The sequence below is a fragment of the Crinia signifera genome, chromosome 5 (genome assembly GCF_055691185.1).
Source record: "Crinia signifera chromosome 5, ASM5569118v1, whole genome shotgun sequence".
Taxonomy (NCBI): Eukaryota; Metazoa; Chordata; class Amphibia; order Anura; family Myobatrachidae; genus Crinia; species Crinia signifera.
This window is the reverse complement of record NC_139221.1, coordinates 126574667-126601335: the sequence shown is the minus strand read 5'-3', so window position 1 is coordinate 126601335 and position 26669 is coordinate 126574667. Positions and strand designations below refer to the sequence as shown.

Genomic DNA, 26669 nt, shown 5'->3' with positions numbered 1-26669 from the left:
AACCGCTGTTCTAGGCTTCGGAGCTGCTAATGTTAGCAAGGAAAGCTGCCGCCGAGAAATTAAGACAGACACCCACCGGAGCCATCACAAACTCATTTGCAATTATGCACACACAATAAATGAGGAACAGTGATGTTAAGGGTAGCCTATGCCTCTGTAGTAGCGATGTAGCTGCTACATTCTGCACAGCTGATAGCTGATGGCAGATATATTTCTCAAAAATGGCCAAGACGCCTGTATTTTTCTTACCACTCCCAATTAACACCTCTAGATGGTCACGCACAATTTATTATTTTTTCCATGTTCATGATTCATTAAGTAAAGAATTACCTAAAATAAAAGCAATTAATGTATTCTGTTTAAATTTTTTATTTTTTTTTGCTGAAAAATGATGCGGGATCCACACTGAATCAGTCTGATTCCCACACAAATCCATCAGGATTGAAATGTACTTGCAAACACCTTACATGCTGTCAGGACCTCTGAAGATATAGGAAAATGCACAGCCCATTACAAGATGACCACAGAATACATTGACCTCACCAATCTATTGCATCATAAATAGCCCATTTAAAACATCATTATACGGCTTTAAAAATAAAACACAGGGCCAGATTATAGGTGGGGCAGTTGCCCAGTGGGCCCCCGCAATGCGGCTAACATTGCCCTGGCCTGGCTCACTATGCACCCTACCTGGCTGCACCCAGCAGCAGTGCAGTCAGTGAAGGATGAGTTTTATCTTTTGAGATGGAGACAGCTTTATAAGTGGGTGTGACCTACTATTGGGGCCTAATACTTAATGCAGTGAAGTGCCCTGAGCCATCAGAGATCTGATGCTGTAGAAGTGTCGCCGCACAGTCCTGTATGATGCCCCACACCACCTGCATGTGGCTTGCCGGGTACCAGGAACAGCTCCGCAAGCAAAGATCTATTTACTGGAGTCAGCAACCCCACCTCCATGCTGGCAGCAGTATCAGCTGCCACTCCCCTTGGAGTAGCACAATGACATTGCGATATAAGGGGCAGGCCAGGACAGGGCGCAGTGCTGCCTTATTATGGCACTGAAATGAATTCTAGAAGAGAGCAGTTGACTGGACATGTCTATAATCAAACAATAGTGTGATTGTTAAAATAAAAATATAAATAACCGTAAGCAGCAGACACTTCAAGATATGGCTGGTTGTAGTGTAGTCCAAGAGTATATTCTTATTAAAGGGTGGAATTTAAGATGGGTACCAGAGGCAGAACTCTGGGAGGCAATGGAGTCATCTTCCGCTGGGCTCCTGCTCCCAAGGGGGCACCTCTCCTCCCCATGCAAGTTTAAATCAGTTATTTATATGCCAATGTACTGCTTCTGTGGCTGAGTTCTGAAATATATATGTGTTCTCTATGTATCTATATTTAATAAAATAAATATATATTTTATATAAGGTTATATAGGGTTGTGTTTGTGTGTGTGTGTTTGGGGTGGGGCACCAATATATATTTTGCCTCCGGGTAACTGGAACGAACTTACGCCACTGATGGGTACACACTAGACAATATGTCGTCCGACCTGGTGAATCAGACAGACATAAGGGGCTCATCATCTAGTGTGTACCCCTATGGCGCTGATGATGCGCACTGCATGCAGGGCCGATGGAGGACTTCACTAGCGAGGGCCATACTGCTGGATGATGTCACTGGGTACACACATAATGCAGTGTGAATCCAGCTTTAGGAATAGCTCTCATACTGCTTTCACATAGCAAATGCCGGGTCGCACCCGGAATTTGAACACTAGTCCGTCCTGCGGGTGACCCAGCATTTGCGAGGTGAAGCAACACGGCAATAAGTCGGGTCGCTGATTTCACACGGGGTCGGGCCGAGGTGCTGCCTCCTCCCTATAGTGTAAGCCGGACCCGGGTCGCTTAACCCGCGTCAACCGTTTACACTGCCCAGTAACCCGGGTCAAACCCTTCTTATAACCCGTGTCAGATTGCTTGGTTTGTTGGACCTAGGTTTTTCCTTTTAGGCGCTTTCACACCACACAGAGACCCCGGTCAACCCGACAACAACCCATGTTGGACCCAGGGTATTTGTGCGTTGTGAAACGGGTATCAGTCATCTCTCAGGTTCTAACTTAATGAGGTCTGTATCGGAAATAATAACAATTCCACCTAGATGTAGGTAATGCGTATAAACCAAATGCATCACAGGAGTTGTGGAAATAAGTCTAAAAATAACCTATGCATTTATCTCTCTGACAACAGCTTAGTTCTATTTATTATTGTTTATTTATATAGCACCAATCATATTATGCAGCACTGTACAGAGAATATGTAAGGACTCACTGCAGTCATATCCAGAGTGGAGCTAGCAGCTGGCTTTCATTATTGTAGTGCTCTACATCCTATATAGTACAATTGAAATGCTGCTACACATCCTTGAGGGAAATGCAAGTGTTGTGCACACCAGCGACCACTAGATGGCGACCAATGGAGCAATTCAAGTGTTGCTACGTTCAAGCATGCACAGCCACCGGTGCTGACATTCTGGTTATGTTGCATTTTGACGGGCTGGTAACCAGTGTCATATAAATACAATATCTACACATTCCATCCAAATTGTTAAACAGAGACCCTACAAATATTTTTTTTATTAAAGTAATGGTAATAATAATAATGTTGAAGTTCTCGTGGGTTATAAAAGATACTTGGACAAAGCGGTGTTACATTCCTTCACCATATGTTGTATATATATGCCTTCTTAACACTGAATATTTTTTTATTGTTCGTGTTCTCAAATATATAAGGCTGTGTTGAGATAGATTTAATTTTTTAAACAATTACCAGTATTTTTTAATGTAGCCACAGGAGGTAACTGATTTGGGCATCAGGCTGATGTAAGAGTGTACACATGCATGCCGTTTTGGGCGTGATTCTGGTTCACTTGCAAAAGCAAATTCTCTCTCTAATGGACAAAACCATGTGCACTGCATCTGGGGCAGATGAAACATGTGCAGAGGGAGTTAGATTTGGGTGAGGTTTGTACTCCAAACTGATCCAACCAAAAAAAAAAGCAGCCAGTATTTACTCCGCACAGAAACAAAATAACTCACCTAAATGTAACGCTCTGCATATGTTAAATCTGCTCCCCCCCCCCCCCTGCAGTGCACATGGTGTTATCCATTAGAATTTGCTTTTGCAAGTGAAACAGAATCAGGCCCTTAATTCGGGATGCGGTCAATATGCCGGAATCTCGATGGACGAAATACCGACGCCGGAATCCCGACCGCCGCAATGCCGAGTACAGCGAGGCACTGGGCCTGCTGCTTGGCGAGCATACAAGTGTACGGCCCCCCCTTGTCGGCATTTCGTCGTCTGCATTTCGACCGTTGGGATTCCAACCGCTGGCATTTCATACCGACTCCCTTAATTCATACCTTCTAACATGTCTGAGTTAAGTACCAGTACAGATGAGGAAAGGGGTGTGCCCATGGGTAAAGAGGGCGTGTCCCCGCAACACTACTATAGAAATATATAGAACTCTAGACACCCAGTACAATGCCTGTTTGCTGCTACAGAGCATTAAAAACTGTACAGTTGGAGAGTGTGTATAATTTATTCTTGACTACTGTACTGTATGTGTATATATATATATATATATATATATATATATATATATATATATATATACGGGTTAAAATAGAAGGGAATTTTTTTTTTATTTTGTCACACTAGACTGAACTTTTACAAGCAGCTTGTTTCCACAATCATATTTCTGCTTCCTGAAAAAGATGCCTCAACATGTCCATCAGATGTATTAAGACAATGAGACTGGACAAAAGCATTGCCTTAAAAATACTGAGCCCTTTAGCCATAATTATTACTCACAGAAACATCTGCTTGGGTGGGGTGGAATCAATCAAACGCACTGAAGAAACTTAAAGGCCAAAGTTGTATGTCTGAGTAGGGAGCATCCCTAGGCAGACTACAGGATGCAGTGTCTATGTCACCAGCTGGCATCTCAGAGAAACTTTCTTGCCAAATGTGAAGGATCTCTTTCAAAGCGATGAACAAGGGAAGAATATAAATTAGTAACGGAGTTAACAGGAAAGAGCGATACAACCAGCCCCTTTGCCCCAAAAGCTAATGGAAAACAGAAGGTTGAGGGGGTTGTTTGGCCTACAGGGGAGAGAAAATTACAACAATAGAAATGTGTATAGTCTTAAGCCCTGTACACACGGGGCGATATATCGCTCATGCTGAGCGATATATCGCTCGGTGTCCCGTTTGATGAAAAAGAAACTGCCGGGGGAGCCCGTCAGTGGAAATCAGCTGCTTGCAGGAGCAAGCTCCTGTGACCAGCGATCACTACGAGGAGAAAACGGGAGCGCGCACCCGGCGATTTATCGCCGGTGCACACTCCCATCGCTGGCAATATGGTCGCTCAGCCATATTTCCAGCGATATTTGCTATAATCGCCCCCGTGTGTACGCACCTTTACTTGTCACTCCAACATCTGAATGGTGTGTTTGAAAGTGGGAAGTGCAAGCAGGCTAAGGGGATCTATCATTAAATTTTTGCAGGTAAACCCCAACAGGTTAGCCGCAAATATTAAGTATCCCGTGAATGGTTATGGTATGCATCAAAGACTGTCTCATGATAGACAGTCATATGGTCGACCACTAATGGTCGACAGTCACAAGGTCAACAGGGTCTAAAGGTCGACAGGTAAAAGGTCGACATTGTTATATGGTTAACATGAAAAAGGTCAACATGAAAAAGGTTAAAAGGTCGACATGTAAAAGGTCGACATGGTCAAAAGGTCGACATGAATTTTTTATGTTTTATGGTGTCTATGTCGACATAGGTCGACATGGACACTGTCTAAGTGTAATGCTGCACTGGCCATGCTTCGGGATCGGTGCCTTGCTGCGCTCGGCACACTATTTTATTCATCCATGCCCTAGTGGATGGTAGGGCATGAAACACCACCTGTCGAACATGTTGGCTGAAAATTTAGTAAAAAAACTGTATGTCGACCTTTTCCATGTCGACCTATTGTCTGTCGACCCGTAAACCCTGTCGACCTATTGTGTGTCGACCTTTAAACCCTGTCGACCATATGACTGTCTATCATGAATCAGTCTATGATCAGTTCGGATACCCCCCCCCCCGAATGTATCCCTGCTTCGATCCCAGCTGCATCCACTATAGGTTACTGTGTTGGTTGTGATGCTGCCCGATGTATCAACATCGTACATTAAAAAAATCGCATCGCATGTGATTTGATCGCATGCGTTCGCATGCGATTTTTAACAGAAAAACATCCAAATGTATTGAAATTAGTATGAAACATGTTCAATGGCCCCCAAATGGCATTTCTGAGGCTGTACCACCCCCACTATCAACGCGAACCTGAAGCGTGGCGAGCGCAGCGAGCCCGCGAGGGGCGGCGGTACGCGTCCTACGACCTTTTCATACCCCCACTATCCACGTCGGCGTGGAGTTGAGAATAGAAAGTGTGGCGAGCGCAGCGAGCCACCGAGCCCGAAGCGTGGCGAGCCCATCGAGGGGAGGCGGATACCTTCACAGGTATCCGCCTCCCCTCGCGGGCTTCACAGGTGTCAGCGTCCCCTCGCGGGGTAAGCATTACACTTTAAAAAAAAGGCAGGGAAGTGGATCAGGATGACGTAGATCGCTATCGCTCTTTCTGTACACATAGAGATTTGCATTCACTTTCTAAGCATTTTGACTAGATTTTGCACTGACTTAACTAGCGAGTGATAGTAACATGTGGGACCGTGCATCGCCATTGCTCTGGGGCATACACACTGAGCGATCTGTGCTTACTTTCTAAGCAATCTAGTCAGATTGCTTAGAAAAGAGCACAAAATTTCTCTGTGTGTATGCCCCTTTAAGCTGATAAACGTATCAGCTTATAAACTAAGTTAGTAAGCCTTTTCTAACATACGCACCGCGATGCCAGCACATATGTTAGTACATATGCGCTGGCATCGCGGCGGGGGCGTGGCGACAATGTATATTAATACATCCTGCTCTATATCTTGTTTTTGCATGCAGAAGCTCACAATTGTTCTCTTCCCACATTTAATAACAATTTTTTTTCTACTAAATGCTCCATTGATAGCCATTATTTGCGAAGGCAGAAATATGTACTTCCTATAAAAATGGGTGAAACTGTGCAAAAATAGGTTCACGCCATTACAAATCACCCCATGTTCGAATGACATCACCAGAGCCAAGTGTGGTCATACAGTATGTGGGGTTGTTTTCCTTTGAATGCAAGAACAGCTCTGTCATAGACAGGAAATCATTCAGAGTTGACTAACTGCTTGCTGACATATTTCTGTGAAAGTCTATCAATGACTAAACTGTTCAGTTTGCAGCACTATGTGATACAGCAGCAGTGAGGACAAGCGCTGACAACTGTCTTTTGTTTTGTATCCATACAGTGCATTTATATTGCTATGCAGCTGGGGTACTTGTGGAGTATCACAGCTCCCACGATGGCCATCGTACATGAAAAAAAATCGCATCACATGCGATTTGATCGCATGCGATCGCATGCGATTTTTAACAGAAAAACATCCAAATGTATTGAAATTTGTATGAAACATGTTCAATGGCCCCCAAATGGCATTTTTGAGGCTGTACCACCCCCACTATCAACGCGAACCTGAAGCGTGGCGAGCGCAGCGAGCCCGCGAGGGGTGGCGGTACGCGTCCTACGACCTTTTCATACCCCCACTATCCACGCCGGCGTGGAGTAGAGAATAGAAAGTGTGGCGAGCGCAGCGAGCCACCGAGCCCGAAGTGTGGCGAGCCCAGCGAGCCCCGCGAGGGGACGCGGATACCTTCACAGGTATCCGCGTCCCCTCGCGGGCTTCACAGGTGTCCGCGTCCCCTCGCTGCGCTCGCCACGCTTCCGGTTCGCGTTGATAGTGGGGGTGGTACAGCCTCAAAAATGCCATTTGGGGGCCATTGAACATGTTTCATACTAATTTCAATACATTTGGATGCTTTTCTGTTAAAAATCGCATGCGATCGCATGCAATCAAATCGCATGCGATTTTGTCAAAAACGTTAAAAACCGGCAAAAATCGCATCCCATCGCATGCCACTATATATGGCATGCGATGGGAGCCGTGATAATCCACAAGTACCGCAGCTGGTACCCGGTAGAGCAGTATTGGGTAATAAGAAACCCTCAAGCTGTTGATGAACTACACATCCCTGCATGCCCTGCAGTGTTAGAACGACCTGATACCAAAACTAGAGCTGGGCATGCTGAGATGTGTAGTCCCACACCAGCTAAAGAGTCGCTTATTGCCCAACCCTGCTGTAGACACTATCTACATACAATTCATGCTATCTGCATTCAATCTGCACTACATAGTCATTGCTTCCCTGACTATCTGGGTTTCGATTTGTGCTGTCACAGGAGCGCTCATTGGGATCGCAAGGTAAAAAACCTATGTGATCTTCATACGATCTGCATGCGATTTTGACTATATAGTCAAAATCTCTTGGGATCGCAAGGTAAAAAACCTGTGTGATCTTCATACGATCTGCATGCGATTTTGACTATATAGTGAAAATCTCATGCTAGATTGTACCGTGTGTACACAGCATTAGTCAAATAGCAAGGGAATCTCACCATGTGTGCACACCATTAGACTTGCCAAGCACTGACTTATTTGTTTGTTATTTACAAACTGGCTGATGTTGTCTTAGATGCTAGTCCATCCAGCCTATAAAAGTTGTGTGGTTTACAAACCAGTAGAATTATAAATGGAAGGGGACTGTGATCACACATGCACAAGCAATACAAAAGTGATTGGACTTTGCTTTTGGACCTCCTGCAGAGATGAAAAAACTATCAGGATAAACCCAATAATGGTTGCTATCTTTGCTATCCCTATAAACCAGCCTTTGCTGCATGGATGCCTACATGATTGCATTGAGTGCATTTCATTTTAAATTAATTTAATTGTTACAGTACTACCATACCTCCAAACATGACCCTCTCCAGGACTTCCCTCTAAATTTAAGATTACCATCAACTGTGGTGAAACACCTTTGTTATCAATTAACCTGTCTAAAACAGGTGGTGGCAATCATAAATTTAGAAGGAAGTCCAGAAACAGAGCATTGTGTCCCTCCTGGAATGGATCATGTTGGGAGCTATGCAGTACTTGTAAGAATTGACATACAGTAATACAGGGTTGCCTACCCTCCCGGGATGGCCGGGAGGGTCTCGGAACCCCTCCCGGCCCCTCGGAAAGGGGGGCAACTCTCCCGCATTTCCCTCAATCTTCCGCGAACCATGGGTCCATGGGTCCAATGATGCGATCACTGCATTTTAGCCCCACCCCCGCAGTGCAATGTCTGATATACAGGCTTTGCACAGCGAGGGCGGGGCTAAAATGCCATGATCACGCTAGACACGCCCCCAATAGTGCAGCCCATCTGTGGCCCCGTCCCCGGACTGTCCCTTTTCCCTTCCCGGTCATGGCCCCGCCCCCCTGCTACAGTGAGCTGACTGTCCTCTCCCGGAGAGGGCAGCAAAAACAGTCGGCAGCTATGACATAATATAAGGCCCCGTGACCTGGGAATGAACCATACTTGCCTACCTGACCCCCTCCATGCAGGAGAAAATGTTCTGTTCCTGGACTTCCCTGGTAATGTATGATTGGCAACACCTTAATATGTGCGCATAAATTAGCCTTCAAATATTTTGTCCGTCCTGGACATAAGATTTCAGGCAAGTGCACATCTTTAACAAAGATTTTTCTTAAGATCCCATGTGCGTTCCTATGGATCTTTTGTTAAATCTTCTGATCTTTCATGCTATGGCTCTAGGAAAAAACTGTTGCTCATCGTATTGGTCCTACTCCTAATACAGCTAAAACGCCTGTAAGATCAGAAGATTTAGCAAACGATCCACGGGAGTGCGCATCAGACCGAAATCGGCCGATTTTCGACCGATTATCGGTAAACATCAGACGATAAATCGACCGATTTATCGGAAATCGGCCACTCGGCCAAAAAATCGTTCTAGTGTGTGGGCACCTTAGTTTCCTTCTACGGAAAGCCACAACAATCTCCTTTGTCTTACTAGCATTAGATTGTTTGTTGTAGGATTGCCATCACCTGTAGTGAGCGAGTTAATTGATAAGAAAGGTGTCACCACAGGTGATGGCAATCATACATTACCAGGGAAGTCCAAGAACAGAGCATTTTCTCCTGCATGGAGATGGTCAGGTAGGCAAGTATGGAATGAACTAATAGCTCAAGTTTTCATTTTGCTAGTTGTATACAGATTTCTACTAATAATGACAAATGCTGGCAAAAACATTTTAATACTCATCTATTTTGATACTGCCAACTTCATGCATATAATTTAGAAAGGTTTTAACAATTTACACCATACTTGCCTACCTGTCCCTCTCCATGAGGGAGAAAATGCTCTGTTCTTGGACTTCCCTGGTAATGTATGATTGTCATCACCTGTGGTGACACCTTTCTTATCAATTACCTAGCTCCCCACAGGTGATGGCAATCATACAACAAACAATCTAATGCTAGTAAGACAAAGGAGATTGTTGTGGATTTCCGTAGAAGGAAACTAAGGTGCCCACACACTAGAACGATTTTTTGGCGGAGTGGCCGATTTCCGATAAATCGGTCGATTTATCGTCTGATGTTTACCGATAATCGGTCGAAAATCGGCCGATTTCGGTCCGATGCGCACTCCCGTGGATCTTTTGCTAAATCTTCTGATCTTACAGGCGTTTTAGCTGTATTAGGAGTAGGACCAATACGATGAGCAACAGTTTTTTCCTAGGGCCATAGCATGAAAGATCAGAAGATTTAACAAAAGATCCATAGGAACGCACATGGGATCTTAAGAAAAATCTTTGTTAAAGATGTGCACTTGCCTGAAATCTTATGTCCAGGACGGACAAAATATTTCAAGGCTAATTTATGCGCACATCTTAAGATGACAGATCTTTCTAGTATGTGGGCACCATTACTCAGGTTATGCCAGTACAGATCAGCGGGACAAATCTTGATCATGTCCCTAGTTTCAAATTTGTAGGTACTTATATTTCTGAGGATCTGGCATGGTCCATAAATAGTAAGTGTCTTGTAAAGAAGGCTCATCAACGCCTTTATTTTCTTAGGATACTGAAGAGAAAACAATTGCCATTGCGTATACTGCTAAACTTGTATCTCTGTGCAATTGACAGCATTGTGACGAGTTGTATCTCTGTTTGGTATGGGAATTGTATGTCTGTGGAGCGGAAGTCAATTCAGAGGGTAATTAAATTGGCACAATGGATAATAGGTACTTCTCTCCCAGCCACTGATGATATTCAGAGGAAGTGCTGTTTGCGTAGGGGGCATAATATCCTAAAGGATAGGACTCATCCGGCAAACTGACTGTGTTATTGCCTTCAGGTAGGCATTTTAGAATGAAATACTACTTTGAGTTAAGGAGGGAGGGTTAACGTGATCTAGGTTTTATTGTGTTTACTGTATTTTGGATAGATGCAAAACTTGAATTTTGTTGCCCTAATGTTTAGGGCAGGGGTCCTCAAACTATTTTCCTCTGGGACCCCATCAGACAATAAAAATAATTACAGGACCCCAGCAAGTTACTGCAGAAGGTTAGCAGACCACACATGCGTGGCAGCACTGTGGAGATACACACTCCTGAAGAAGAAAGGATTTTGAAATGCGTTGAGTGTCGTTGGATGGAGGATTCCCTGGTTCGCTGACAGCTTGAGGTGACGCGGTATCAATGTTCCCTCTAATTTTACGAAGGCTGTGTGCGGCAAAAGATTTTGGCTGTGCAACTTTGGAAGGAAATTAAAATTTTTGTGCGTCACTTATATATAACTGGAAAATGACATTCAGCATTTGTGTTAACTTTACTTCAAAATTATATTAAACATTTAAACATTCAAAACACAGCACTCAATGTAGTTAATGGGTGAAATTGAGTCCACAACTGCAAAAAGGGACCACTGCTGCTTTGTGCGCTCTGTTGTAATGTCTGTGCGCACGCTCGGCGAGTTGTGTGCGCGCGCACGCGCGCACAGCTTAGAGGGAACACTGCGCGGTATCCCTGGTCTTTGATTTCCCTGTTCCGGACGGGTCGGTTTTGGACTGCTGAAGTGGATCTGCATCTTGTCACATCTTCACCTGTTGCTGTATTTGCCACTGTGGAATCTACCCATGCTGTTTTATTTGTCTACAATTTGGTGGTTATCATTACAGGTTTCACCAAATCCTGCTCAATCAAATTGGAAACAGTGCTGTTAAATGGTGATATAATAACCTTGTTATTTCTTCTATCTGGTTACACACTGAGCGCTCTTCTGTTCAAACTCCACTACCATTTTGTTCTCTTTAGCACTGTGGAGGCACAGAATGATGGGAGGAGTCTAAAATAACAGACAACTAAACAGATCTTTCAGATTCAATGACTGTGATTAGAAAAGTCATCAGCCTGATGGTCAGCAACATGGAGTCGCGACACCATTCTGAGAAGGTCGGGACCCACTTTGGGGTCAGGACCCACAGTTTGAGAACCACTGGTTTAGGGTGATGACAATAAAGTTGAATCTAATCTAATACATTACCAGGGAAGTCCAGGAACAGAGCATTTTCTCCCTGACGGGGGTCTGGTAGGCAAGTATGATTTACACTTATACCCCTTTCATACCACAGCTATAATGGCATATTGACAATTTATAGGTGTGTCAACACAATTCTAGGTGCAGTGTGAAAGCTCCATAGTCAAAATACTGGATAAAAAAAAAAAAACAGTAATTCAAACCGTGTTAGAAAAAGAATCCTACACAGTTCAAATCAGACCTGGTATTTTGTACACATGACTCTGCAAAAGGAGGTGATAGGCTGTCTCCCTGCCTGATGACACTATCCTCAATCAGGAAACAAGAGAAATAGCATTGGAAGTAGTGGAGAAGCATTGCTTGCATATTTCAACACTAGAGAATACAGTTATGGCAACCAACATGGACTGATGAGGAGGTAAGGGAGTTGTTTAGAATAAGAGGGAGTCAGAAATTGCCAGGCAAATCACTGGCACTGTAAAGGATTCTCTAATATATAATTGGTACAGTATATAGACATCAACCAACAAGTTTATATTTAGCTATTATACAAATATGTGAGCCACAAAAGTCCATTACAAATTACATTACACTGTTTTCTATGGGTGAACCGTGTTCAGTGTGAAAGACACCAACCTGGTAATAACCTCAGCACAGGGTTGCCTACCCTCCCGGAATGGCAGAAGGGTCCCGAAAATCGTGGGCTACCCTCCCGGAATCCTGGACACCCCCTGCTCAGCCCCCTGATTGCGGCTTCCTCTATCCTGCCCTGCCGATCTCCGTGGAGGGGGCGGGGCTAAAGTGTCATAATTGCGTCATTATAGCCCCGCCCCCTCCACGGATATAGGCAAAACGGGTTATTTCCCATCCTGGAGATGTGGCTTAATGTCGTCACACTCAAGCCCCGCCCCCGAAGTCATGCTGAAAGTCTCCTCTCCGGGCTTCTCCCGGAGAGGAGACTTCAAAAGTCGGCAACCCTGCCTCAGACCCATTTCAGAAACGTTTTCAAATACCGGGTTAGAGCAGGGTTTGCGATGTAAAAGCAGGATTAATAAATAGAAGCAGACTCTGAACTAGCAGTTTATAGTCTGAAATCTCCACCACACAAGCACATTTTTATAGGAACACACCAGTATGTTTTAGTCTGTTAAGGAATCTGGAGCGCACACAGGAAACCACATACTGTAGAACCCTCTTTATTATTATTAACAGCTATTTATATAGCTTCTGCGTATTACACAGCATTCTACAGAACTACATAACGCCTTACATGTATTACTCAGCAGTTTCTCAGAGGGGTTATTGTCTGTACACACTGATCATTAGGCAATGTAAGGGGCACTCAGTTGAAAGGTAATAGCTTTAAAAGAAGAGTACACCTCACTCGGTAGATACTAGAATGGAATCTGCCATCCAGGGATATGCCATCCACCACCGAGTGAAGGGGACTCACACGCATGCGCGTACCCGTCAGATGCAGCGCTTCTCCGCCAGCTTTGGGAATCTGGTGATTCCCTTATCTAAGCCTTAATTTCTTTAAATAGCAAAAGGGAAGAACACATCTGGGACTCCTAAACTACAGCTAACAGTGACTCCAGTACAATAAGCATGCTGTATGTGCATGTATAGGTTTATAGAACTATTAAGTAAGTAAGTACGTTTTATTTATATAGCGCACTTTCTCCAACAGGACTCAAGGAGCTTTACAGACATAATGCACATACTGTAATACAAAGGGTTATCAGAAGGAGCAACAATGGCAGTACAAATATACATCACACATACAGATATGCACTAGACTAGACACATACTAATGAGGGACATGGACATGGGGAACATATATTTAATGAGCTGTGCAGCACCCAGGCAGCCATTCAGCGGCGCCACATGGTGATTGCACCAGCCAGATAGGTAGACAAGTAAAACAGTAAAGATATAGGACACCTACAGATATATACTACATGTACTCTATTGAGCGACACGGACATGGGGAACATATATTTACTGAGCTGTACAGCACCGAGGCAGCCATTCAGCAGCGCCACTTGGTGATTGCACCAGCCAGATCGGTAGCAAGTAAAAACGGTACAGATTTAGGACACTACCGGGGTGACACAGGATACATATTTGGCTAGCAGCACAGATCCTAGGCAGCCAGTAGAACAGTACAGGGTACACAGAACAAGACATAACAGCAACAGAAGAACAAAAACAGAGCATAATTAAAGCACAATTCTTAGTACACAATACAGCTGAGATATAGGGAAGTGAATGAGAAGAGATGCAGGTATAGATGGTAGGTGAGTAAGAGAGCTGTAATTAAAATGCAAGAAGAGTGCTGTGAGAACAGGAGGGAAGAGGGCCCTGCTCCAAGGAGCTTACAGTCTAGAGGGAGGGGGAGACAGACAGGTGACATGAGGTGCAGGTCAGGAGAACTGAAGGCAAGAAGTGAGCATGGCAGGGATGGTCAGGACATAAGGCAGCAGGTAGAGAGAATGGGCAGAGTAGTCCTCTCCCTCCTCCTCCTGCACCCTTGACTCCTAACAGCCCTGCACTGTGGCCCACCGCCAGTGCGCCCCGAGGACCAAGGCCAGGAATGCCCGCCACACATGAACATATCAATATGTGGTGCAACCTGCCAATGGAGAAACCATCCATGCAGCCATCTGAGTGAGGCATACTCCTTTTTTATTACATATTTCCTCCTATGATGCATATTATAAAAAAAAATCATAATAATATAGCCATCAGGCAACATAAATGTGCCTTCAAAGCTATTATGATGGGATGTAATAAACTTTGCCGATGCATCCCGCCAAATACCGCTTGGGTTTCGCATCAGCGGCATCTCCAGTCCCAGGGGTGCATTGCGCAATACATCCTTGGGACCGGGATGCTGCTGAAGAGGATTCCCATGGCCATTGTGGCCCCTGGGGGACATGGTCAGTATGAAAAAAAAAAAGGCGGGTGGGGGGTTTTATTCCCCCGCCTCTTTATTTCATACTCACCTCCTCCCCAGGTGCCACGGCGGCCATGGGTATCCTCTTCAGTAGCATTCCTGATGCTGCTGAAGAGGCTTCCAAAGGCCTCCATGGATGCCAGGGGACACCGTGGTTGTAAGGGGACTATCGGGGCACTGCCGGAGACCAGGAAAGTACAGGGGAATTTTTTTTTACAAAATTCGCAAAAATCCCTTATCCAAAATGCTCATGGTCCCGAGCATTTCGGATAAGGGATACTCAACCTGTATATGTAAAATCCCAACTCCATGATGTATTATAAGTGCCCTATTTTGGTTGGTTGGGAACATTTTGTTAAATGTTTCTCAGAACACTATTGTGATATAGCACTTTTTATTAGGACATTGTTTATTTTCTAATCAAAGTTAATATTAAACAATCTGTGACCTTGCTTTGTGTATATAAGTACTCTGTACACAAGTATTGTGCAAAGTTTAGAAGAGTTTGTTATGTGAAGATCACATAGTTGATTTTAAGTTGCCCACTGTTAGTTTATCTAATGTGCTATTGTATTTCACTCTCTAACAAACAGGATATATTTTATTAAGGTTAAGTAATCAGATATCAATTTAGATTGTCCATTGTGTAACGCAGGCATGTCAAACTCAAAATCCCAACTGGGCCGAATAATCAAGTTCCAAAGGTGCCCACACACTAGAAAGATCTGCGATCTTAAGATGTGCGTAAATTACCCTTGAAATCTTTTGTCCGTCCTGGACAAAAGATTTCAGGCAAGCGCACATCTTTACCAAAGATTTATCTTAAGATCCAATGTACATTCCTATGGATCTTTTACTAAATCTTCTGATCTTTCATGCAGCATGTAAGGTCAGAAGTTTTAGCAAAAGATCCGAGGGGGCACGCATCCGATCGAGATCGGACAATTTGCGAGCGATTTACGGATGGTTTTGTGGTAAAAATTGTCCAATCGGTCAGAAATTGGCGAATCGGCAAAATCGGCACTTACTGTAATGTTTTTTTCCCAATACTTGGCATCTCTTTGCTGTCACCAATTTTCCAATTTCAGGAGAAATCTTATTGGATGTTATAACTTTTAAAATTGAACCAAGACGAAGGTCTGTCAATCTGGACTTAGCAGGAGACTCCTCCTGTTATTTAAGGTCAGATGGGCATACAGGGGGTTATTCTAGTTCACTCTTTCTGACAAAATCCTTCTTAGATGGAAAAAACCATGTGCACTGCAGGTGGGGCAGATGTTACTTGTGCAGAGAGAATTAGATTTGGGTGGGGTTTTACTTCAAAGTGAGAGCTATATTGCAGTGTAAAAATAAAGCAGTCAGTATTTACCCTGCACAGAAACAAAATAACTCACCCAAATATAATTGTCTCTGCACATTTTACATCTGCCCACCTGCAGTGCACTTGGTTTTGTCCATCTCAGAAAGAGTGAACTAGAATAAGGCCCACAGTCAGGGTACCTCTCCTCTATATAATAACTATACCACTTATCAGTGTGAGCTGACCGCTGTGTTATACCCCCTCGAATATAACTGTGTAGTCCACTCTCCTCTATATAATAATACTACCATATATCATCAGTGTGTCAGGGACTGTTATTTAGGCTCATATATTAGTTCTCTCTCCCTTATATAATAATAATAATAATACCATATATCAGTGTGTGCCAGGAGCTGTTATTCCCCCTCATCTATAAAAGTACAGTCTTCTCTCCCCTACATAATAATATATAAGTAGTATTATTGCTGAATAGGGAAGAGAGGACCACAATTTTATATATCAGAGTGAATAACAGCACCTGGCAGACAAAGAAACTACTATCTTACTGAGTGTGCCAGGATCTGTTATTCACCCTCATATATATATAAAAATGCGCTCCACTTTCCCCTATTTAATGCTACTTATATTTCTGTGTGCCTCTTATTCGCCCTCATACACAGGGTTGCCGACTTTTATAGTCTCCTCTCCGGGAGAACCCCAGAGAGGAGACTGTCAACTTCACTTCTGGGGGTGGGGCCTGATGGAGACATCATCAGTCCCTGCCCCCAGTAATGCAAATACCGCAATATGCGGGTCTCCGATAAGGGGCCGGGACTAAGTACGCACAATTTGCATATTTAGCCCCGCGAAACGCAGCAATTTAAAGCATTCGTCGCCACCAGGTACATGAGGGGGGGGGACACCGCCGAATCCGGGAGGGTTGCCCACCTTTCCGGGGGCCGTGAGGGGGACAACGATATAGCTGTTATTGGCCATATATGTTTATACATCCGCCCCCAGCAGTGTGCTCTTGCTGTTTTTTTTCAGGGCTCTGGTAGAGAAGTGCCGCCTCCTCTGATCATATTGCAGCCGGTGTCAGTCAGAGATGTCTCCTATGGCGCGGCCCTGTGAGTGGAATCAGGTCCCAGTCCGTGAGCCAATGAAAGCTCGCGGTTCGGCAGCCAATCAATAGCCATAGCTGCCGGTCTGCGAGCTCTGATTGGCACAGGATTGGCTTACTTAAAATAGTAAAAGTCCACTTTAGCCCTTCTTAGGTCGGCATGGTGTAACACATGTGTTTCTTACTATAAGTCTGTTATTATTTAACCTAGAAGTATTTATGTGTGATGTAATATTACATATTACATTATTTGACTGAAATGACTAATAGGTCCTATTCAGCTATTTGATGTGTAGCCAAACTGTGATCTCTGTGCTTGGGTCAAACAGCAAAATCATTGTTTTTCCCAAAAAAGATATTGCTCACTTTGGCCCTTCTGAGTGATATTGTTTAAAAAATAATTTAGTGTGCGTGCTCAATATTGTTGATGCACGCTCTCGCACAACATTAACACCCCACTCCTTTATCTGTGCTGCATACTCAGAGGTGACTATATTGTCAGCAAGGCATGCAGCAGCCCAGAGGGTGGGTGACATTACTGATAATATCATTCAGTGTGTAAAAACTATGTAGTTCACCCAGGCTTACCGCTGATATCATTAATGATATCGGCAGTAGAGCTCATCATTGCCCAGTGTGTACGGGGCTTAACAGAAATGGCAAGTGGCAGATACTGAATTTAAGCCTACATTACTCAGAGACTCTGGTAAAGATTGTACACGTGACAATACTGAAAAAATGCTCAAATACGGAAGATATGCAGAAAGACCTAATGATTTGGAACAGATGTAAAGACCTAATGATTTGGAACAGATGTAAAACTAGTTACAAATTGGTAAATGCAGTATCAACATGTGTGTAGAAAAATGAGTCTCCCAGGATAAGCCCCTTTCTAGGAGAAGTTGTTTTCCAGATCTCAGACCAGGTACAAACGGATTTATTCTAAAACTTCATAAAATAGGGAACAACACTCGAGATCACCCCTCAGCCTCTTCACCCGGAATGACAAATCATATTTCAAAGATATTGTTCTTCCACAGGGTGAAAGTACTCATACTCATTCACCCTGTTGAAGAACAATATGTTTGCAATGCGTTGGTGTTATTGATTGGGCTTTTAACCTTTGGGACTTTCCTTACAACATCCTAAGGACAGATCACCTTTACTCTTGTCATTCCGGGTGAAGAGGCTGAGGGTTGATCTGGAGTGTTGTGCCCTATTTTATGAAGTCAATCAATTACTGAAGGTCAACAGGCTTTAGGTTGACACCTAAGAAAAGTTGACTACCTAAGGTTGACAGAGTCAAAGGTCGACCCAAGCATTATGTCGACAGGTCGATAGTCAAAAGTTCGACGTGTATTTCACGGTTGTTGTTTTTTTGGTTAAAATGTGCTGACAGGAGGTATTTCATGCACTACCATCCACTAGGGCATGAAAGGAGAATAGAATAGTGCCGTGCCCGAAGCATTTTGGGACAAAAAAAACCTGTGGAAAAAACATGTCAACCTTCCCAATGTTGATGTAATGCTTGTACATGCACACTGAGTGATAACATTAACAATATTGTTCAGCTAGGTCATCCTGACATGGCTCTGAACGTGCTGTTGGCAATACAGTATTGTCAGGATTGAGCAGCAGTTACAGACGAAGGCGGAGGTCATCTGTAGATGGTATATACGATATATAACAATTAACAGTGCAGTGTGTTTAGAACCGTAAGTCAATGAAATCTCTCTGTGTGTCTGCTTTAAAATTGAGAGCGCCCGATTAGTCTAGTTTAGGTTTGCAATAAGTACAAGCCGGAGATTCAAGCATGGTATACAAAACATGACCACAGTCATCACAAGCATGGCGGTGCTGGATTCTTGAAGAAGTTCTCCCAGTAAGAGCTGTACTGTGAGATAGAACTTCTGGGTTTAGAACTGCACGTGTCCAGCTTCTGTGCATGCGTCCAGTTTATGCACATGTGGCCAGCTTCTGCGCATGCGTCCAGCGACAAACATGCAGCGTGGAGGGCTACTGGGAGGATTTTTACTGAATACCTCTTGGGGGGAAATGTGAAAGAAGCCAACAGGCCTCTATTGAGCAACTCCACTTAAAGATAGGGTTCCCCACAACATCCATGCCCCCTGAGTGTATCACATTTTGGAGCTTGGTGCATATAAGAAGAGCATCCAAAATTTGGAAAACTACATTTTTCTAAGGTTTGGCCACAGTTTTAAGATTCTGCATCCCACCCACAGTCGCATATTGTCTGTCACTGTTACAGAGGAAATGCCTTGTGGGGGAGCAGGTTGGATGTTAGTTAGCATTATTGCCTTGCAGCCCTGAGGTCACGACCATGTTCCTCCCACACTCCAAAAACATACTGGTAGGTTAATTGGAATCTGACAAAAAATAAATAGAAACGAACCTTACTGTGTAACTGTATACAGTATGTGTAACATGAAATACAAACTCTGCCCATGTGAAATATTGCATGCAATCATTCAATTTCGACCACATCTGGCCGATAAATCGAATGATTGTATATATATTTAAGGGACATGTATAGATCTTATGTGCTGCACATAATATCTATCGAATTGCAGGAGCGAAAGCATGCGGGTGGGGGGCGGAGGGAAGGCTTTCAGCGGCGTGGGATTTGGGGAGAGGGGGCCGGAGGGACCACTGGTGGCGTGGAAGAGGGTGGGCTGAGGGCGGCATTGTAGCATAGCGCTAGTGGGTGATGGGGGTCAGCGGTGGTGGCAGAAGTGTTTAAAACACTGGGCAGCCCTCTGATTGGCTGAGCTCTCTCAGCCAATCAGAGGGCTGCCCAGTGTGTTAAACACTTCTTCTGCCGCCACCACTGACCCCTGTCAGTGCTACTTCTAGCGCTACACTACAATGTCACCCTCAGTCCGCCCTCTTCCAGCACCCGATGTGCCATCTTAAGGTTCGATGGACATCACACTTCGATGTTGGGTGTATGGGCAGCATAAGCGCCACTGGGGCATGCACTGAAATATTTCCTGTAAAGAGCTGTGGAATATGTGTGTGCTGTATATATATATGTAGATTGTAATCTTGCAAGCAGGGCCTTTCTACCTCACTAAGGGGCCCATTTACTATTAAATATGTGCGACATTCCCCCAAAACACCTGTTTTCGGAGGTTAGCTACAAATATTAAGTATCCCCCGAATGTAAGAAAGGGTAACGCAGCAGGAATCTCCAAAGCCTGTTGCAATCCCTCCTGCCCCACCGGCACTCACATCCCCATAGGTTTCTATGGGGGATGCGATGCTGCTTGATGTATAAACATTTGGCAGCATTGCGATGGGTCCTGGAGCTAACTCCATTCTGAGATGGCAGTAGCCCACTGAAGCCTATGGGCTACAGATCGCACTGCCGGAGCGGCAGTGCGGCCAGCACTGGTCATCGCTAGCCGTGCATATGCAGCCCCCGTCTCCCAACAAAGCAGATCACAGGGACAGGCACCATTCAGAGACCCTGGGCGGGATGTACTAACGGGAAAATGCTGTAAAACCCCTGTTTTACCGAATTTTCCTATGTACTATTACCCGGCCGCCACATAACTGCATTGTAGGGTATCGCCACCTTTGGGTGGTGATACCCTATAGAAGCCTATGGGCTTCTTTTCGCCGCCCGACACCTCCACCGAAAAACCCACGACCCCCCTCTCCCCCTCCCTCTGGCTTACCAGGTCCTCCTGGACCCAAAAGGTAACACCTCCCCCCCCCTAGTGAGGCAGCCGGTCATCCTTCCGGCTGCAGGGGGGAGGAGGAGGCGCCGGGGACAGCCTGCTTAGCTGTCCCCGATGTGAGGTATGCAGGAGGGGGCAGGGATGTGACGGAGACCCCCCCGCACACCAAATTCCAGATATCGCGGTACCTCCGTCACTGCATCGCGATGCCAGCAGCATATGTTAGTACATATGCGCTGGCATCGCAGTGGACAGGCGGCGAAGGGCGGCGATGTATATTAATACATCCCGCCCTCTGTCCCTGGTCCGCAGAGACATATATTCAGTTGTTAGGCCTTGGCGGTAAGATCTCGCCCAGATCACATTGTATATGCAATCCATAATATATACAGGCGGATAAATAGTTTATTTTTTACTACTGTTAACTGTAAAGTGATGGGGTATATCTAGCACAAATAGATAGACAGGCACACATAGATATATCTATATATTAGTGTGATGATAAGAGTGACACTTTTGTGGAAAAAAAGGATTGTCCCTTACAAAGTGCCAGTGACCACCAACCTTCCAGAAGAGATGACTGTGACAGCTCCCCACGATCTTCCGGAAAGGATTCCAACAACTTCTTAAAAAGTCGCCCCAAGTCGGAGTAACTCCTGTGCAGATACAGTATATTCCTGTCTGACCACTCAGTCCGGATCTCATAGAACTCCTCCTCGTCCCCTCTCCGGTTTATGATGAGTCTTCTGATCCCGTTCACCCAGCAGTCCCTGACAAACATGTTCACCAGGGAGGTGCCCTCAAACACAGCCGATGCCATCCTCAGCCCGCTGCAGACCCTGGCACCCACATCCCAACAGGAGCCACCGCGTACTCGGCTCTCTCCACAACTGGGCCACTGATACGCTGGGTGTAAGGAGATTCCTGCACGGGTGTAACGCGATCCCCCACAGGGAGCTGCTGTATGCAGATGTGACCGACTTGCAGGCCCTTTTCAGACGCCTGACACTGTGCCAGGAGTTATCAGATGGGGCAGTAAGGTGATCCGGGGCACATGTATAGCAGCGGCCCGGGTAGCCCTGTTATCTGCACCGTTACCCGGCTGCTACTGCCAGGCACTCACAGAACGCCCATCTGCAGCTTCCACCTCCCCGAGCATCGCAGCGGCGCCTGGAAATGGGAGCCCCGGGCTGTAGTGTGTGCCGCTAGCTCAGCCTCAGCCCTCCGGCGATATACACCTCACGTTGATAAATATAACTGATACACTGCCCCCAGGAGTAGAGAGCCCGCGCGTCACAAGAAAGCGAGACCCACTGCTGGAAGCTGCGCAGCCACTAATTGCCTCTGGAAAGTGTTGCACGGGGGATGTATCTCCTCTGTGACATCGGTAAGTAGCCGGGAACGTCGATCAGGACACTGTAGACTCCGCATACAGGTGATCAGAAAGCGTCGTGGAGGCAGGAGGATGCCCGGGGCCAGGCTGCTGCTGCTGTCAGGGTCAGGGCGATGGCAGCAGGCTACGTGTCCGCTCCAACTTTTAGTTCCCCAGCCCTCGGCTGCTGCCTGTGGATGTCTGGTGTTACTGATGATGATGAGCAGTATCCTGAGTACCTCCCTCTCTCCCACACACAGGCTGCAGCAGCAGCACAACCCTGGCTGGGGGGAGACGGAGGCTGGGGCTCTTCCCTAACTTCGCAGCTATGTATCCGCTGGGAGAGAACTTGGGGCTGGCTCTATAGTGCCAGGAATGCGGAGTGATCACACTGAGGTCAGGCTCCCTCTCCGGGCTGTCACATGCCAAGTTACTGGGAGGCACAGGAGTGTAGCCAATATGGTACCGTACCGCCCTCAGCACCCTCCTGAAATATATGTGATCATGATCAGACACATAAAAACTACTGGCATCCTCTTCCTCAATGATAAACTCACGCAGATACCACGGGACAGTTAAGAACAACAACAAACAATTGTTATAGAATAGATCCATTATTATTGCATTACTTGGGGCTATAGCAGTGGTTCCCAATCTTTTATGGCTCAAAGCACCATAGAGACTATCAGCATCTTTTTCATAGCACCGCTAGGTTAAGTGTATTTTTATTGATGCATTTTGAGGAAAAATATAGAATGAAGTGAATTATGCTTACTGTCACCCTATGGGTCAGTTATGTGGTGTGCACAGTTGTGCTTATGGTTGTCCACATGTTTTATGAATCGCAGCCACTAGCACTGGATTTGCCTGTCACTTTGACCATAAATAATTTGATTTTGTCCCTGACCACTAACCCTAGGTGCCTAGGCACACCGTTTGGGAACCATTGGACTAAAGTAACTGTTGAAAGCATAGATTAAACAGATCTGTGAATACATATTGTATAAAATACTTTAGTGCAGGGGTTCACAAACTTGGTCCTCAGAACAGCACAGTTTACATTTTCCAGGTCACCCGGCAGGTGCACTCATTACTCATTGACACATTTTAAAACATCCACAGGTGAAGCTACTTATTTAACTTGTGATTCTGTGAGGAGAACTGCAAAACATTCACTGAGTGGGGTCCTGAGGACCGAGTTTGAGAACCCCTGCTTTAGTGTGTCTCACAGTGGCATGCCTACCTGGTAAATCTTAGAGGTAGGGATCCCAACCTCAGGGCATTTTTTTAATCCCGGAATTCGGAATTGAAAAATGCCCAATCATGAGATTCCCTGGATTGGCTTCCCTAATAAAAAAAAACCACCACGGCCACCCCGCGTATTTACTTACATGTGTGGTGCTGCCAGGTGAATGGGCTGATGGAAACCCACTGCTGGGGGAAAGGCGAAGCCAGGCAGTGTCTGAGCATGCGCAGTCTAATCCTGAAATCCCGGGATTGGAAACTCCAATCCCGGGATTGAACTGCCGGCATTTGGGGGGGGGGGGGCAAATCCCAGGATCCCGACGATCCCAGGATTGGCCAACCTATTTACAGGGAAGAATATATTCTGTTCTCCGACAGCTTATTCAGAACATCTCTATTTTCCTAGCTGTCACTAATATTTTGCTAGGTGCACACTATGGGCCTAATTCGGTAAAAGTTGTAGTTGTGCGAATAACTACAGCTCCTAGCAGCAGCATTCAGGGGGCCACCCAGCACAGAGCAAGGCTGCCGCACATGCTGAGTCCTTTCCTGAAATACAATTGCATACTTTAACAGTGAAGTGCTTGCATGCTAAGGGTAGCTCCCTGACTGCACAGCCGAGCCGCAAAGCCAGACAAGAGGCCGAGATGTGTAGGGTAGCAGCAGTTGCATGTGACATCACAGTCTGGACGCACCTGCATTGTCCGGACTGTGCCCCCGTAATGCCGTGTCAATGCAATGCTGCGTCACCGCACCCGCCAGCCCATAGAATGCAGTTGCATTTTCAGTGCATGTGAATGCACAGATTCCACATTTCATACTATAGTATAAACCAAAGAACTGAGTTTGGGTCTGTTATCAATTTCAATTCATCATAATCAGATCATAGGACACAGTTATTAATGAGTTTTAGCTATTTACAACTCTTTGCAGTATGATAAATGGTTCTCCAGCCAATCCGCTCCTAACTGTCATGTTGGGAGCTGATTGGCTAGAGCATCATTTTTCATATGCTACAAGCGTTTAATAGCTAAAGCTCATTGAAAAATGGGCCCCCATTTTTTCTATTATTATTTTTATGTACCCCATCATCCTTCTGGATGGACATATGCAAATTATCTTTGTATGAGGCAGATTTTTTGTTTAATTGTATAATTAATACTGCAGAATTTGGGGCTTTTCAGTGGCTACAAACTTGTGTTGGTTGTGGTTTTGATCAAAGAATCAATGTAGCGTGTGTCCAGTTTTAGTCATTTCTCTTGTTACAAGTAATCCAAACTCATTTAAATAGAATAGAATAGAATTCCTTTATTCGTCTCACAATGGAGAAATTTCAGTGTTACAGCAAGGTTCAAAAACAGATAAGAGTAATAGCATAATAATAAGAACACACATAATAAGATAAGATCCAAACAATATAACTCAAGAATCTAGGAACATGCAGGTCTTCTTCAGACCATGACAGTTGTACATTCTGATTGCAGCCGGAAGGAACGATCTGCGATATCTCTCCATTGAGCATCAAGGGTGAAGCAACCTATCACTGAAAGTGCTGCACAGATCCTTCAAAACATTTTTGAGCGGGTGTGAAGCATTATCCAATAATGATGTTATCTTGCTGATCATTCTCCTCTCACCCACAATCTCTACCGAATCTACCGAATTTGTCACATTCTAGACTACTTGTTACATTGAGATACTTTGAAACAAAGGTACTTATGTATTATCTGGGCTCCCATGGTAAATGCACCCCATTTTTTCATACCCCTACTATCCAACTACGCATGGAGTTGACTTTATATAGTGTGGCGAGTGCAGCGAGCCACCGTGCCCGAAGCGTGGCGAGGGGACGCGGTCTCATAAGAAAAACGGGAGCCCAGATATTACATAAGTACCAAAATGAAATATCTAAAAAGTAAAGGAGCCCACACAAGCACCGATCCCTGCCTTGTGCATGCGATGTGCATGCGATGCGATGCTATGCTAGAAAAAGCTAGTACAAAAAGTATGTGCAGCACATACTTTTTGTACTGTGCGATGAGGTGCCGCGGGAGCGCGCTCCCCATCGCATAGCATCGCACTGCCGGCATTGGTGCGTGTGTGGGCTCCTTAAGTCAAAATGCTGGGCTCAGTTGTATTTGACATACATTTTTCTAACGTTACAACACCTTGCATTCGGACACATGAAAATGTTCAGTAAGGCATGTATGTGAAAGACATCATTCTAATGTCTCATACACACAGTTCGATTTGGTCTATTTTTCTATTCGATTTTGGTTATATATGCAAAATCAGATCAAAATCAAATCGATATCAAATGGACATTGACCAGTTTTCAGACGCATTTTATTCCAATGCAATCCCATGACCCCGCAGCATTGAAATCTAATAGAAAAATAGGCACGACTATAGTACCTGCTGCAATCCCTCCTGCTCTGCCGGCAGCTGCATTGCCCATAGGTTTCTATGGGGGATGCGATGCTGCCCAATGTATCAATATTGGACAACATCCAGGGCTGGCCCAAGCATAATTTTGTTGGTAAGCCAACATAGATTTTATCACCCCTCACTGTAGCTATTGTGGGTGGAGCTACAATGTGGCTGGAGTATCAATTCATACTTAAAACAGGGACAGCGTGCACCACATAATAGTAACAATTCTCATTACACCACACAGTAGTGCTACTTAGACACACTGTGCCAGGTATAGCCCTTTAGACACACTGTGCCAGCTAGAGCTCCTTAGGCACACTGCACCAGCTAGCACCTCTTTGATACACTGTGACAGGATTCCGCACACTGTAATGCCCATTATACATTGTGCCAAACACAGTAATGCCCATTACACATTATGACACAACGTGATGCCCATTACATATTATACCACACATCATAAAACCCATTATATATTATGTCACACCGTTATGCCCATTACATATTATACCAAACAGCATAATGTCCATTACATATTATGCCACATAAGTGCTGCTTGCCTAGCCTACATACTCATTGCTAGGGGTTTCTTGCTCGATGCCAGGGGGCTTCATGCTCTATGTCAGAAGAGAAGGCCATAAGAAGCCATCTCAGCTCTAGGAATGCCCTAATGGGGCCTACACACATGCCGATTTTGTGCCATTTTCTAAGCGATTTAGCAAGGTCGCTTAGAAACTAAGCATACATCGGTGTGTGTGTGGGGGCTAAACCGATATAGATGCGCGGCCCCGCGTGTCTAAATCGCATTAAGATGAAGAATGAGCATGTCCCATCAATCTAGCAAAATCGTTTAGCAAGACCCTGCATATCGGGTGCCTTTTGT

The 26669-nt window shown here is 45.0% G+C and overlaps 1 protein-coding gene across 1 annotated transcript in view; it reads right to left on the bottom strand.

Moving 5' to 3' along the window:
- The window catches only part of PXDC1 (PX domain containing 1), a 69408-nt gene extending 46917 nt beyond the window's left edge, over nucleotides 1-22491 (bottom strand). Inside the window, exon 1 of the mRNA XM_083188010.1 lies at nucleotides 21301-22491. Within this exon, the coding sequence (XP_083044136.1) occupies nucleotides 21301-21556 (256 nt within the window). The 5' untranslated portion in view covers nucleotides 21557-22491. The remainder of the gene's footprint in view (nucleotides 1-21300) is intronic.
- Between the last annotated feature and the right edge of the window lie 4178 nt (nucleotides 22492-26669).